This window comes from Rhincodon typus, chromosome 5 (assembly GCF_021869965.1).
Source record: "Rhincodon typus isolate 14 chromosome 5, sRhiTyp1.1, whole genome shotgun sequence".
In the NCBI taxonomy this organism is placed as follows: Eukaryota; Metazoa; Chordata; class Chondrichthyes; order Orectolobiformes; family Rhincodontidae; genus Rhincodon; species Rhincodon typus.
In genome coordinates this window covers 31,946,573-31,962,214 of record NC_063336.1, presented here as the reverse complement: position 1 = coordinate 31,962,214, position 15,642 = coordinate 31,946,573, and the positions used below count along the sequence as shown (strand labels likewise).

General features: G+C 40.4%; 1 protein-coding gene across 4 annotated transcripts in view; it reads right to left on the bottom strand.

The window, feature by feature from the left end:
• The window catches only part of bckdhb (branched chain keto acid dehydrogenase E1 subunit beta), a 296,601-nt gene that overhangs the window by 107,151 nt on the left and 173,808 nt on the right, over positions 1-15,642 (bottom strand). For all 4 annotated transcript variants that reach the window (XM_048596906.1, XM_048596905.1, XM_048596904.1 and 1 more), the window contains exon 9: positions 9,806-9,892. In XM_048596906.1, coding sequence (XP_048452863.1) covers positions 9,806-9,892 — 87 coding nt within the window. The remainder of the gene's footprint in view (positions 1-9,805; positions 9,893-15,642) is intronic.

The following is a 15,642-nucleotide window of genomic DNA, read 5'->3' as shown; positions in this document are numbered from 1 at the left end:
GGCACGACACTTTAGAAAAGTTGTAAAGGCCTAAGAGATGGTGTAGAAAAGAATCATGTAACTGGTTCCAGTGATGAGCAACTTCAGTTACATGGATAGGTTGAAGCAGCAGAAGTTTTTTTCCTTGGAGGAGATTAAAAGGAGAAGTGTTCAAAATCACGGCAATCTGGATAAAGGAGATAGAGATAAACTATTCCCTTTGGCAAAAGGATCCAAAAACAGGAGACACCAATCTAAGATGAGATGAAAGAAGGAACAACAATGCAACAAAAAACATTTTATTATGCAACAAGTGGATAGGATCTAAAATCTCTGCCTTAGAGCCTGAGGGGGACAGGTTCAATCAAAACTATAATTATTTAAGAACCAGTGTGCAGGGTTACAGCGAAAAGGCAAGGGAGTGTGCCTAGAGGATTTGCTCATATAGAGAGTCAGCTTCGACAAGACAGGCTGAATGGCCTCCTGGTGTGCTGTAACTATTCTATGGTTCTAACTATGGGCTTTGTTCTATAGTGTAGCAAGCTAGAGCTCCAGCATATCCTGCCATACACTTCCATTGCAATTTTGTTTTGAAATTTTTGCATGAAAACGGTTTCAATCTTTAGACAAACTTGAAGAGAAATGTGAAGGAATCCATCCGTTTCACAAGGCAAAGGACTTCCTCAACCACTACATCCCCCATGCTTCTACTATCCAAACCAAAAAACCACAATATTTTGAAATTACTGCACCTCTCTAAGAAAACCTAACATTATTTAAACAACTGCCTTCCTAGAATCCTACTGGAGTTGCAAAGTCAATCACACTAAAGGAACAGAAACACAAAATATTTAGACTTATGTTGATGTTCCATCTGTTTTGCATATACACACATTTTACTAGGAAATAATATCTAAGGAGCTATTCCCGACAGCCCTAAATAGAAACAGTTAACTTACGACCGATTCTTGAGAAAGTTTCCTTCACTGGTCAGCATATTAACAGACGGACAAGAATTTAAATTTCTGCCTGACAAGTACTCTCAAGTCTGACAAAAAAAATCACATTTGAAAAGCTGGCATATTTTCTCAAGAAGGGTCCCAACACCAAACGTCAGCTTTCCTGCTCCTCTGATGCTGCCTGGCCTGCCATGCTCCTCCAGCTCCACACTGTGTTATCTCTGACTCCAGCATCAGCAGTTCTTACTATTTCTGGCATAGTTTTTATCTGCTTTCACAATGAATTAGAGAGACCATAGGCTAGATTTTCCTTTATGAGGGTAGGAAACAGATTTTGGGGCAGTTTCTACGTTCTGGAATGCCTTGGGTTGCAGATGATTGGTTTTGGACAAATTGCTGGCCCATGATTTCCTTTCCCTGTGTATTGTCTCTGCCTTTGACATGTCCTGCTTTCAAAAGGAGGCTCTAACATTTTTTTAATTGATTGTGCGAGGTGCAGTGACCCTGAGCACACTTCCCTTATGACTCAAAGTTGATCTTGAAACTCTTAAGAAAAGCTGTCAAAGTTTCTTTGTAGCACTTTCTTTGTCCACCATGAGAGTTCACCCCAAGAAAGAGTTCTCTGGAGCAGGTTGGACATGCTGGACATATTAGGCTTAATTAGGCCCTAATAATTTTATACATATATAAACAGCAAGAGGAGAGTCAGGCAGAGGGTTGGCCCACTCAAGGACAGGGAGGGGAATTTATGTGTGGAGCCAGAGGAAATGGGTGAGGTATTAAATGAGTACTTTATGTCAGTATTCACCATAGAGAAGGACTTGGTGGATGATGAGACAGGGGAAGGGTGTGTGCATAGTTTGGGTCATGTTGAGATCAAAAGAGAGGAGGTATTGGGTGTCTTGAAAAACATTAAGGTAGACAAGTCCCCAGGGCCTGATGGGATATACCCCAGGATACAGAGAGAGGCAAGGGAGGGAATTGCTGGGGAAATCTTTGTATCTTCACTGGCTACAGGGGAGATCCCAGAGGATTGGAGAATAACCAATGTTGTTCCTTTGTTCAAGAAGGGTGGTAAGGATAATCCAGCTAATTATAGGCTAGTGAGCCTTACATCAATGGTAGGGACATTATTGGAGAGGATTCTTTGGGACAGGATTTACTCCCACTTGGAAATGGGCGTTTCGCGAGAGGCAACATGGCTTTGTGAAGGGGAGGTCGTGTCTCACTAACTTGGTTAAGTTTTTTGAGGAAGTGATGAAGATGGTCGATGAGGGTAGGGCAGTGAATGATTCTACATGATCTTCAGTAAGGCCTTTGACAAGGTTCCTCATGGCAGGCTGATCAGAAGGTAAAGTCGCACGGGGTCAGAGGTGAGCTTGCAAGATGGATTAGAAAAACTCGATTGGTCATAGAAGACAGAGGGTAGCAGTGGAAGGATCTGAATGGAGGGCTGTGATTAGTGGCATTCCTCAAGGATCAGTGTTGGGACTTTTGCTGTTTGTAATATATACAAATAATGTGGAGGAAAACGTAACTGGTCTGATTAGTAAGTTTGCCGATGACACAAAGGTTGGTGGAATTGCGGATAGCGATAAGGACCGTCAAAGGATACAGCTGGATATAGATGGGTTGGTGACTTGGGCAGTGAGATGGCAGAAGGAGTTTAATCTGGAAAAATGTGAGGTAATACATTTCGGAAGGTCTTATCCAGATGGAAAATATACCATAAATGGCAGAACCCTTAAGAGTACTGATAGGCAGAGGGATCTGGGTGTACAGGTACACAGGAAACTGAAAATGGCAATGCAGGTGGAAAAAGTGGTCAACAAGGCATGCAGCATGCTTGCCTTCATCGGCCGAGGCAATGAGTTTAAAAATTGGCAGGTAATGTTACAGCTTTATAGAACCTTAGTTAGGCCGCATTTGGAATATTCTGTTCAATTCTGGTGGTCACACTACCAGAAGGATGTGGTGGCTTTGGAGAGGTTACAGAAAATATTTACCAGGATGTTGCCTGGGCATTAGCTATGAGGAGAGGTTGGAAAAATTTGGGTTGTTCTCACTGGAATGATGGAAGTTGAGAGGCGACCTGACAGAGGTCTACAAGTTTATGAAGGGCATAGACAGAGTGGACAGAGAGGGTGGTGGGTGCCTGGAACTCACTGCTGGGGGAGGTAGTGGAAGCAGATACCATTGTTACATTTAAAGGGTGTCTTGACAAATACGTGAATAGGGTGGGAATAGAGGGCTACGGTCCCCGGAAGGGTAGGGGCTTTTAGTGTGATGGGCAGCAGGTCGGTGCAGAATTGGAGGGCAGAAGGGCCTGTTCCTGTGCTGTAATTTTCTTTGTTCTTTGTAACTACGCTGCTAAGCCCCAAACTGCCTCTGCAAAAATGGCTGAGTGACAAGAGGAAGCAAGGGAATCAGCACACCAGGATGCGATTGATCCTGGCCCCACCAGGGCAAGCAATTCAGCACTGGGAGCATTTCAGATTCACTAGATACCACATTAGCTGATAAACAGGGGTGGTATATATAAATGTATGGAAATGAGGGACTGGACCATGCACCCCTTTGAGCTTGCTCTGTCATTTGATATGAACAGGATTGATCCTCGACAATTCCACTTTTCCAGCCAAGCCCTATATTCCATGATAATGCCAATGCATTTACAGTTCTCTGGTATATAAATACCCCAGATTCACAACCCTCTGGGAAAAGCAATTTATTCTTATCTCAGACCTAAATGACCATTCCCTTTTCCCTAAGTTATGTTCCATCAGTTCTCGATGCACTCGCCAATGGAAATAACATCTTCACAACTACTCTACCAAGCCCTGTTAGAATCTTATATTTTAATTCTTCTAAACTCCAATTTAGCTACAGTCAGTGAGGAAAATATTTGACTACCTAACGATCAGAAAAAGAAAACTTGCTTATAGAACTCCTCAGGATCTTAAAGCACTTCACATTCAACACGTACATTTAAAATGTGGGAAGATGCAGCTGTGAAATTTCACACAGAGAAATCTCACAAAAAACACTCAGGTGAACGGCCATATCATTAATTCATTAGTGACGTTATTTGAGGTATAAATGTTGGCCAGGACTTTGGAAGAGCTTCCCTACAGTGGAGGAACACACCAAAGGGATCGAAAATAGGATAGTCTGGCAACTAATATCACACTGTACCCTAATTACTCTTCCTACAGCTAAAAAAAAACTATTGAAGCTAGAAGTAGTAACAGGAACAAAAATGAAAAGACAAAAAGCCAAATTTCAGTTTCGTAAAGCTACCAAATGATTGCCAGAGCTGAGAGCTGGAGTGCTGGCTTTAGCATAAACATTGAATGCTTTCAACAGAAGTCAGCCCTCTTAGCGATGTGGGACTTGTGCAAAGAAGCTACCACCTGAATCGTACACACTGAAAGTGAACTCCCAGGGAGACTTTCATAACTGTAGGCATGCACATGCAACTGCAGAAATCACTTCTTCACAACAGACAACTGATAAGGAAGAAGCAGTTTCACCAAATGCACAAGGAACTGAACAACCATCAGCACCAGGGGTCAACTCTTCCTCAACAAAGGATCAGCAGCAACAATTATCACTTGGAAACAATCAGCAACTGCATTTACAGCACAAAATTTCATTTAACATAAAGCCATTACAATCGACAAAGTAATATCTATATCCCATCAGCTTGAGGTGAATTTGAATTTGGAGGGAAGGGGTGGCAGAAAAGGCCAAGTTTTAAAAAAGGCCAAATATTTATATAGTTCCCTAGCAGATCTCTCACTTCCTTGGGGCACATCAATCAAAAGGTAAAAGACATTGAGAAAGTAAATTTCTAAAGACAATTTCTTCCTCTTATTTCTGTGCTTTACAGAACGGAAACATTAAAATATTAATCACATGAATAAATTTTAATCCCTTCCAAAGCAAACAAAAAAAAGGCCATGATTCCACCTACTACACAGCTTCAATGTTCCTCTGTCTGGTTTTGAAACTAGCAAACAGGTGGCAAGCCAAGCACACTCCTAAAATAAGCATCAGATTCAATACTTCCACTCACAGATAACTTTATAGCTCCAAGCTTCAACATTCAGAATCCAGAATAAACTGCAAAAGCTTCAGAACTTATATCTACATCTTTGTCAGACAAAAAAGATGTGATAGCTTTGGAATCTAACATGCCTTTAGGATTCGAAAAGCATTTTTCATGTTTTCTAAAATGAAAATGAGTGCCGAGAAGCAAAATCTCATTCAAAATATTAGTTTGTACAGTTGAGAATTAAAAATAACCACATTCTTGGGATGAAACTTATTTCATGTCTAAGAACATAGCAAAACCTACATATTGGGATGGAATAACTAGATTTCAAATGAGATACAGAACAAATCCTTGTTTGTTAGAAATTATGCAATTAACCAGGATGTGTAAAATTTAATACACTTTAATTTTACTTGTTTTACTCAAAAGACTGGCATATTTTTTGCATGTTTTCACCAATGTGTGGTAAGCAGCAGGAGGATAAATAGGGATATAGTCCAATGAGACCTTTAAATTTAATTGCAATACATATGGAAACAATAAAATTGCTCTGACAGGTAATCAATTTGAGGAAAATTTTCCAAACTTAGAAGAGTCACCATAGAGAAAAACAACTTGATGGAATAGAAATGAACACAAATACATGAAATATAAACTCTAGATGCAACATTTTCTACCTTAAGTGGGACAGTTGTACTGCCATCAAATAGGCATTGACCCAGACACTGGAAATAACAACAGCAACGCAGCCCTGTCAACCCTGTAGAGTTCTTCTTAGTTAGTGCTACAATTGAGAAAGCTGTCCCACAGATTAGTCAAGCACCACCCTGACAAAGTAATACTCATAAAATCTTACCATACAGACAATATCTTAGACACCATAATTATCATGTGTCTGAGTCCTACTCCACCTGCAGTGATACACAGTTGGAAAGGAATTGTACATGGAGCCCTCACCAATGACTGCACACTTCATGAAATTTCATGGCATCAACTCAAACATAGGCAAGGAATTTCCTGATTATCACCACCAGTTTTCCCATCCCTTAAACCCCTCAGCTGATGAAGCTGTGCTACTCTACATTAAGCAACATTTGGAAGAAGCACTGACAGTGACAGCGACAAGGACACTCTGGGTGAGGAATTCCAATGCCCATCACCAAGATTGGTTCAGCAACACCACTACTAATAGTGCTGGCCAACTCTTAAAGGACACTGCTGCCAGACTGAGTCAATGGCAAATGATGAGGGAACAAAAATGAGGAATAATCTACTTGACTTCATCTTCACCAATCTACCCATCACAGAAGCGTTCATCTATGGCAGTATAGGTTGGATTAACTACCATACAGTCAAAGGCCCGCCTTCATATTAAGGATACCCTCCATCTTGTCATATAACCAATTAAAGTGATGCCCTTTTGGAATGTTTCCATTAGAATTTGTCATTTTGAGGGCCCTCTTGTGACACAGTGTAGTATCCCTACCCATGGTCTCAGAGGCCTGGCTTCGAGTCCCACTTGCTCCAGAGATGTGAAACTGAACTCTGAACAGGTTGATAATAATACTTTTTTTAGGACTTGTCATTGACACACTTTAATTATGCAGAACAAATCTTTAATAAGACATCAGAAGGTAAATGACCTGGTTTAGATACAATATATCAAGTGTGACAAACCACATTGGGTATTCCTGAAAGTTACTCTTTCACTTAAGTCAATTTTGGATTTACTAAATACCAACACACTTCTGAATTTTTAGAAACAAAAGAATTTTTAAAATAATTTTGAGAACTGAATATAAAATTAAATTTGTAAACAACAGGAGGTTCAGTTAAAATCCATGTAAAAGATTTGATCCAGAAAGACTGGTGGATACTATTGTCTTCAACAGACGGATGATACAATTCAGCACAAGGTCATATTCACAGATGCAGTTAATACTCATCAATGATGGAAACATCATCATTCATTAAAAAATACTTAAGTGGCAATAGAAAGTGATCTTCCCTAAACTGCTTATTACTTTACTTCACCCAGTGAGACTGGTAAACTGAACTTCTGTGAGAAATATGAGCATGAATGTCAGGTTGTGAAAAATGTTTCCATAATTCCAGTGTTCCACAACTGTTAAAAGAAAGGAATTATTTGATCCATTGGTCAACATGCAATCAACAATAGTTACCAGTTATAACAATTTGAACAAGAGTGCAAGCAATTTGCAAAACTTTTAAATAATAGAGAAACAGAATATTCAATCATATAAAAGCAAAATGCTGCATACTCTGGAAATCTGAAATAAAAATACAAAGTGCTGGAAAATTCAGCAGATCTGGCAGCAGAGGTACAGAGTTAATGTTTCAAGCCGACTATCTTTCTTCTTCAGAATGCCCGAAAAGTCATATTAAAGTTGAAAGAGATAGTAGGAACTGCAGATGCTGGAGAATTTGAGATAACAAGGTGTAGAGCTGGATGAACACAGCAGGCCAAGCAGCATCAGAGGAGCAGGAAGGCTGACGTTTCGGGCCTAGACCCTTCTTCAGAAATGGGGGAGGGGAAGGGGGTTCTGAAATAAATAGGGAGAGAGGGGGACGCGGATAGAAGATGGATAGAGGAGAAGATAGGTGGAGAGGAGAGAGACCAGTCAAAGAGGTGGGGATGGAGCCAGTAAAGGTGAGTCTGGGTTAACTCTGTTTCTCATTCCACAGATGCTGCCAAATTTATTCATACTTTAGTTGGGGTGTGTGTGCGCCCGTGCATTTGCATGTGTCTGTATGTGTATAACTATATCTGTGGACTACATAAAAACATTAAAATATCAGACACTGCTACGTAATGCTTTCCAATTACATCTCTGCCAAATTCACTGAAAATTCTAACATTCTAAATTACAGGAATACAGAATCAAAAGCCACAAATTAATTCATGAGTTTGGAAGTTAACTAAACAATTTGCTGCAAGCGTTTTCTGATGTTGAAATCCCCAATAAATATCCAAATGGTTTATAGTTAAACAACATTATGTAGAATCATAAATTGTTGCTCGAAGAGCAGTCAATTCTAAAAGCAAGAATATATACTGAAATTTGTATGACCACTGAAAGTATAGGTTAGATATGAACCATATTCACAGACTTTTATAATACGAGTTATGTTGGCAAAGCACACCAGAAGAATTTGATCATTTTGGCTCACGTTTGGCTATAAGCTCCTATGCAGGACTTTCATGCATATTACTGCTTTAACACAGGTTGTTCCTGACGATTTTTTTTTTTTGCACACTCTAATTGAAGTTCACAAAGGAAAGTATGGCAACAGTGAACAGTCAAGCCCACAGTTCTGTGATGAAAGGGCCAAGTATATCCTAATCCAAAAAATGGTCTGGATAGATGCCTGTTTTATGAAGAGCAAAACTGGATGAGGTGGTAAGACATGATAGCATACATCCATTTCTCATCTGACAGTTTAGGCTTAAATTACTTAATGCTAAATGTCAATTTTTGTGTCTTAACAGTAGGAAATTTCCAGTTTTGATCTCTGGTCAATGCAAGTTTGAAGATTTCAGACAGAACATAACCACTGGCTTTTATAGCCTGACCGTATAGAAAACTGTCAAAGATACCCACATGCAATTTTTGCTCAAAACAGTGGCCCCATCCTAAGCAGAAATGCAATCATATGGATGTCTTAGAGGGGATCTGGTCCAGTTCTAAACTTCCCCATGTTCACATCACACACTGCCAACTCATTGTCAAGGATGATTCTCAAGTTAATTAGTTATTTGGGCAAGGTATGAGAAAGTGACAGCAGCCTGAATCACCACCTTCAAGACAAGATGGTAGGGAAGAATAACAGAGATAGTGATTTGGAAGTAAATTTACAAAAATGAAATGTGGAATTGATACTTGTTGAAATGTTTAAACGCAAAATTGCTGTTTTCTGAGGCACTCAGAACTGGCATCATGTCAAACTTCATTATGTTTGCCAGTAAATGCCCATCTATGGATGGGTGGTGTACCTTTCAAGTGGCTTTCCATCAAAGAGGGTGTCTTATTTCTAGTCTTATCCACTACTGTGGGTCTTGTCATGGAGGCTTTGAAGGAAGTTGCACATCTATTGGTTAGCTACAGTTGATGCATGGTCTGGGGCAGAAGAAAACTTCGGTACCAAACATTGGAAACATGATCAAAAATAGAATTTGCTGGAAAAGCTCAGCAGGTCTGGCAGCATCTGTGAAGAAAAAATCAGAGTTAACGTTTCGGGTCAGGTGACCCTTCCTCAGAAACATGATGCTGTCTTTTAAAATAAATCACAAGATGTGTAATACACCACACTTTGCTAGATTGATAACATGTTCTTTCCCTTCAAAGTGTTCAATTCAGATATTTCTTATGTAAGTATAATGTGGGAAAATAACATCTTTCCAATTTTCTGAAAAAAAAATAAACCAAACCATACTTTTTTTTATTTCAGTGTATTGAGAGACTTTGGAACTCTGCCTCAGAAGGCAATGGAGGCAGGGTTATTGAATATTTTTAAGGCAACGGTAGAAGGATTCTTGATAGGCAAGGAGATCAAATGTGGTAGATGGAAGTGTGGAATTTGGAACACAAATAGATCAGTCACGACCTTATTGACTGTTGCAACAGGCTCAAACTTCAGCTCCTATGCTGTTTACTCATATTATGTTTGTATGATTTCACAACACTCTTATACATTAAATAAAACTATGCATTTGTTTCCATAAAGTAAACCAACGCAATTAAACATCTTCATTCATTGATAGTGCAACCACAGATATTTACTCACACACCTGAACAGTGGAACTGATCTCTGCAGCAAATCCCCCTGTTATTGGAGCTTCATGGCTAATCAGCAACCTTCCAGTTTTTGCCACAGACTAAAACAGAAGCAAAAAAAGTGTGATTCAACACACAAATGCAATACTTTGACTGTTATATTGGTACATGTTAGACAATATAGATGCATTTCCCAAGAACATTCATGGAGGTGGAGCTCTCAGACCAATTTAAGTGAATATTACAAAGATAATTTACTTTTCCAAATGCAATACCATTAAAGTTTGGCACCTAAATTCATAATAGCTAGTATGGCTCCTTCAAATCATAATCTAGTAGCTTAATTATTATTTACTTTCACCACAGCTTGAAAACTTCATCGATACCACAGAGTAATGTTATTTGAAGAGCCAATATGTAATTTTAAATGCTGACTTTTGCCTTTTAAGTTTGGCAATGACATTAAAGGCCAACTTTACAATTCTAAGAAAATAGAGTTTTAATATGTTAACTCTTCTCCTTGTATGCATACATGTCGATGATGAGACAGCCACACTGGCTTTTACCCATTAAAAAACTTCAGGCATCACATATACTGTTAAAAAATAAACGTTAAAAGTATGTGGAACCTCAGCTTCCTGTAGAAAGGAAAGAGAAAAATGTACATCATATTTCCTATGTAATGCTTCAAGATGCAATACAGTTATTTTGACTTACTTTTTATATAACTACTCTATGTCAAGATGTGAGCATTGCTGGAAAAGCAAATATTTGTTGCCCAACCTAAGATGCCTTGAAAGAGATGGTGAGGAATAGTGTTTTGTTGCAGTCCATGGGGTATACTCATGATGTTTTTAGGGAATGGAGTTCTCGCAATTTGACTCAGCAATAGCGAAGGAACATCAGCTATATAGTTCCAAGTCAAAAGGGTATGTGGCTGAGAGGGGAACACAAAGATAGTGTTGTTACCATATATCTGTTTCCCTTGTCCTTTCTAGGTGGTAGAGGTTGCAGGTTTGGGAAATGTTATTACACAAGCCTTGGTAAGTTGCTCTTCTGCATCAAGAAGCTACCAACACTGTGCATTGGAGGGGGAAGGAAATAATGCTGAAGTAGATGAATGGTAACAAATCGAGTGAGCTACTTTGCTCTGCTTGGTGCCAAATATGAGCATTGCTGGAGTCACTCTTATTGAAACAAGTGGACAGTTGCCATCCCACTTGTGATTTGTGCCTTGTAGACTTTGGGCATTCTCGGAAATTAGAATGCAAATTACCCACTGTAAAATCCCCAGCCTCTGGCCTGCTCGTCTGGGCAGTATTTATACGGCTGGTCTAGTTCAGTTTCTGGTTGATAGTATCCACCAGGATGCTGCTAGTTGGGGAGTCAGTGATGACAATTCTCTTGAATATTAATGTCAAGGACTGGTCAGATTCTCTGATATTGGAGATGGTAATTGCCTGGCAATTGTTTGGCATGATGTCACCTATCACTTATAATCCCTAATCTGAACACTGTCTAGATTTTACTACACATGAACATGTACTGCTTCAGGATTGAACAGCTAGTGTGGATTTATGAAAAGGAAATCATACTCAACAAACCTACTGGAACTTTGAGGATGTAGCTAATAGAGTTGATACGGGGAGCCATACGGCTGCGGTTAACTACAACGTTCTGAAGGCTTTCGAGAAGGTCCTACGTAAGAGATTAACGTGTAAAACTAAAGTGCATAGGATTGGGAACAGTATACTGACATGGAGACAACTGGCTGGCAGACAGGAAACAAAGAGTAGGAATAAATGGATCATTTTCCAAGTGGCAGCCAATGACTAGTAGATACCAAAGGGATCAGTGTTGCCCAGTTATTCTAATATATATTAATGGTTTAGATGAGGGAACTAAATGTAATATCTCTAACTTTGCATATGGCACAAAGCTGTGTGAGAGGGTGAACTGTGAGGAGGATGTACAGATGTTAAGTGTGACTTAGACAAGTTGAGTGGGCAAATGTATGACAGATGAAGTACAATGTGGATAAATGTGGGGTTATCCATTGTGGTAGCAAAATCAAGAAGGCAGATTGTCATCTGAATGGTGATAGATTAGGAAAGCGGAAGGTGCAATGAAACCTGGGTGTCCATCTACACCAGCTGATGAACGTAAGCACGGAGGTGGTGAAGACAACAAATGGTATGTTAGCTTCAAAGCGAGAGGATTTTACTACAGCAGCAAGGATGACTGGTTGCAATCATACAGGATCTTGGTGAGACTATTGTGCGGAGTTTTGGTCTCCTTATGTGAGGAAGAATGTTCTAGCTATGAAGAGAGTACAGCATAGTTTACCAAACTGATTCCTCAGATGGCAGGACTAACATATGAACAGAGACTACATCGGTTAGGACTACATTCACTGGAGTTCAGAAGAACGAGGGGAATTTTCAAAGAAATTGATAAAATTCTAACAGGACTCAACCGGTAAATGCAGGAAAGATGGTCCCAATGTCCCAGAAGTCCAGAACCATGGGTCACAGTCTAAGGATTCAAGGTAAGCCATTTAGGAATGAGAAGAGAAGAAATTTCTTCATCAAATGAGTGGTGAGCCTGCAGAATTCTCTGCCACAGCAAGCCACTGAGGTTAAAAAACGTTTTCAAGGAAGAGCTAAATCTAGTTCTTAGGACTAAAGGGATCAAAGGATATGTGGTGAAAGCAGGGACATGATACTGAGTTGATCAGCCACAATCTTACTAAATGGCAAAGCAGGCTTAAATGACTGAATGGCCTACTCCTGCTCTTATTTTCTATTTTTTTTCTACGTTCCATATCTGGAGAGTCATGAATGGTACTAACATCTTGCAAACATCAATAAACATGGCCACTTTTGGCCTTATGCAGGAGGAGGATGATTGATGAAGTAGCTGAAGATTGCTGGGCCTAGGAGGTACTCTGGGACTGAGATGATTGATTTCCAAAGATCACGACCACATTCCTTCATGCTGGGTATGACTCCTGTCAGTAGAGATTTTGTCCCCTGCTACCCATTGACTTCAGTTTTGCGAGGCTTCCTTAATGCCAAACTTGATTAAAAGCTGTCTGGATGTCAAGGCCGATCACTCTCATCTCACCATTTAAGCTCAGCTCTTTTATCTTTGTTTCAACTAAGGTTGTAATGAATTCAGGGGCAAAAGGGTTTGGCTGAACGCAAAGGCAGTGTCAGTAAGTGGGCAATTTCTTCCACTTGATAGCACTGTCAATGACACCTTCCATCTCTTGGCTGATGATAGATAGTAGGCTGTTGGGATTTGACCTTTTTTTTGGACAAAACTTACCTATGCAATTTTCAACTTGTCAGATAGATGCCAGTACTGTAGCTGTACTGGAACAGCTTGGCTAGCAGCATGGCACATATGCCAGAATGTTGTCAGGGCCCTTTACATTTGCAGCACCCAGTGCCTTCAACGACATCACATGAAATAAATCAAATTGGCTGAAGACCTGCATCTGTGACACTGAGGATCTCAAGAAGAGGCCGACATGGTCATTCACTTGACACTCTGGCTGAATATGGCTTCAGCCTCATCTTGTGCACCAATGTGTTGGGATCCCACATTATTGTAGATGGATGTCATGCAGCATCCTACCCTAGTTAACTGTTCACCACGAACTGATGCAGCAGGACTGAAAAGTTTAAACTTGATCCATTGATTGCTTAGCTCCGTCCATCACATACTGCACCCGCTGTTTGGCGTGCAAAGAGCTCCATGTGGTAGCTTCACCAGGTAGCCATCATTTTTTTAGTTATACTATTGTTGCTCCGGGCAAGATGTGTTGAACTCACCATTGAAGCAGAGTTGATTTCTGGCTTGACGGTGATTGTAACACGAGGATATGCTGGGTCACAAGGTTACAAATTACTTATATAGACGGTTACCGTACAAGGCCAAGTAACTGAACTCGGATCTGTCCTGATGTTTTCTTCCTTATGAGCCACCAAGTTAAAATGCACTTAACTTGTTCATTCTCTGTAGTCTTTTTTTAATTCATTATGTAATTCCCTTTCAAAATGAGATACATAATATTTGCTTCAAAAATGATTTGCAGCTAAGAATTTTACTTTCTAACAATCTTCCAGGTGAAGAGGATTTTCATCAATAACTTTATTTTGTTATGGGTGTCTTTAATTTGTTTCTTCGGATTATTGCCCCATCTAAACAAAGTAAATAATGTAAGTTTATTTTGTAAATTTTTCATAAGATGTGAAAATGATAAAAATGTGGAATAGATTATCAGGAGTGGTGAATCAGAAAAGAAAGTCTGGATGAGGTCTTGTTAGCTGCTGTCTGTAAAGTATTTTACAATTTTTTTTCACATGTCCTCATAATTAGGAGCAGTCTGTGGTCTCTTTGCAAGTTTGACTTGATAGAATTATGAAAAGAATCCCTTTTGAATGAAAGCAGAGACAAGCATCCTCTTAGAAAAAGCAACATGTTGCGATTTATACTTTAAAAGGCATTCACCTGTTCGATCACCTCCAAAGATGGTGAGTAATTATTTAAATAACTGGATATTTAGTCTGATTTGAATCGATCACATGGAATTAAGCACTGGTTCGGGGATGATACGTAAATACGCTGCTGTATACAAATACATTGAAATTGTTGGTTTTTATGATGGATTCTATTGAGCTATCACTTCAAGATTAAAACTGAAAATGTCAAAAATTCACCGGGGTCGACCACTATATGTGAAGGGAAACTCAAAGTTAATACTTTAGGTCTCTAACTTCTAACTTTGAGGAATAGTAGGTTTTAAGCAAATGAAAGGAGGAGGATATGAAGAACAATTAAAGGGAAGGTCTGTCAGAGGCAGAAGAGATCAAATGACAAAATGGTTCATGGTGCAGATCAAAGGAATGGAAATGGAACAAATAAAGCAACAAAATGCAAACAGGGACGGATGGATATGAGATAACAAGGTGTAGAGCTGGATGAACACAGCAGGCCAAGCAGCATCAGAGGAGCAGGAAGGCTGACGTTTCGGGCCTAGACCCTTCTTCAGAAATGGGGGAGGGGAAGGGGTTTCTGAAATAAATAGGGAGAGAGGGGGAGGTGGATAGAAGATGGATAGAGAAGAAGATAGGTGGAGAGGAAACAGACAGGTCAAAGAGGCGAGGATGGAGCCAGTAAAGGTGAGTGTAGGTGGGGAGGTAGGGAGGAGATGGGTCAGTCCAGGGAGGGCGGACAGGTCAAGGGGGTGGGATGAGGTTAGTAGGTAGGAGATGGGGGTGCGGCTTGAGGTGGGAGGAGGGGATAGGTGGGAGGAAGAACAGGTTAGGGAGGCGGGGACGAGCTGGAGGTAGTAGGAACTGCAGATGCTGGAGAATCCGAGACAACAAGGTGCAGAGCTGGGTGAACACAGCGGGCCAAGCAGCATCATAGGAGCAAAAAGGCTGACGTTTTGGGCTTAGACCGTGGGGCTGGTTTTGGGATGCAGTAGTGGGAGGGGAGATTTTGAAGCTTGTGAAATCCACATTGATACCATTGGGCTGCTGGGTTCCCAAGCGGAATATGAGTTGCTGTTCCTGCAACCTTCGGGTGGCATTGTTGTGGCCCTGCAGGAGGCCCAGGATGGACATGTCGTCTGAGGAATGGGAGGGGGAGTTGAAATAGTTCGCGACTGGGAGGTGCAGTTGTTTATTGCGAACCGAGCATAGGTGTTCTGCAAAGCGGTCCCCAAGCCTCCGCTTGGTTTCCCCGATGTAGCGGAGGCCACAACGGGCACAGCGGATGCAGTATACCACATCAGCAGATGTGCAGGTGAACATCTGCTTGATGTGGAAAGTCTTCTTGG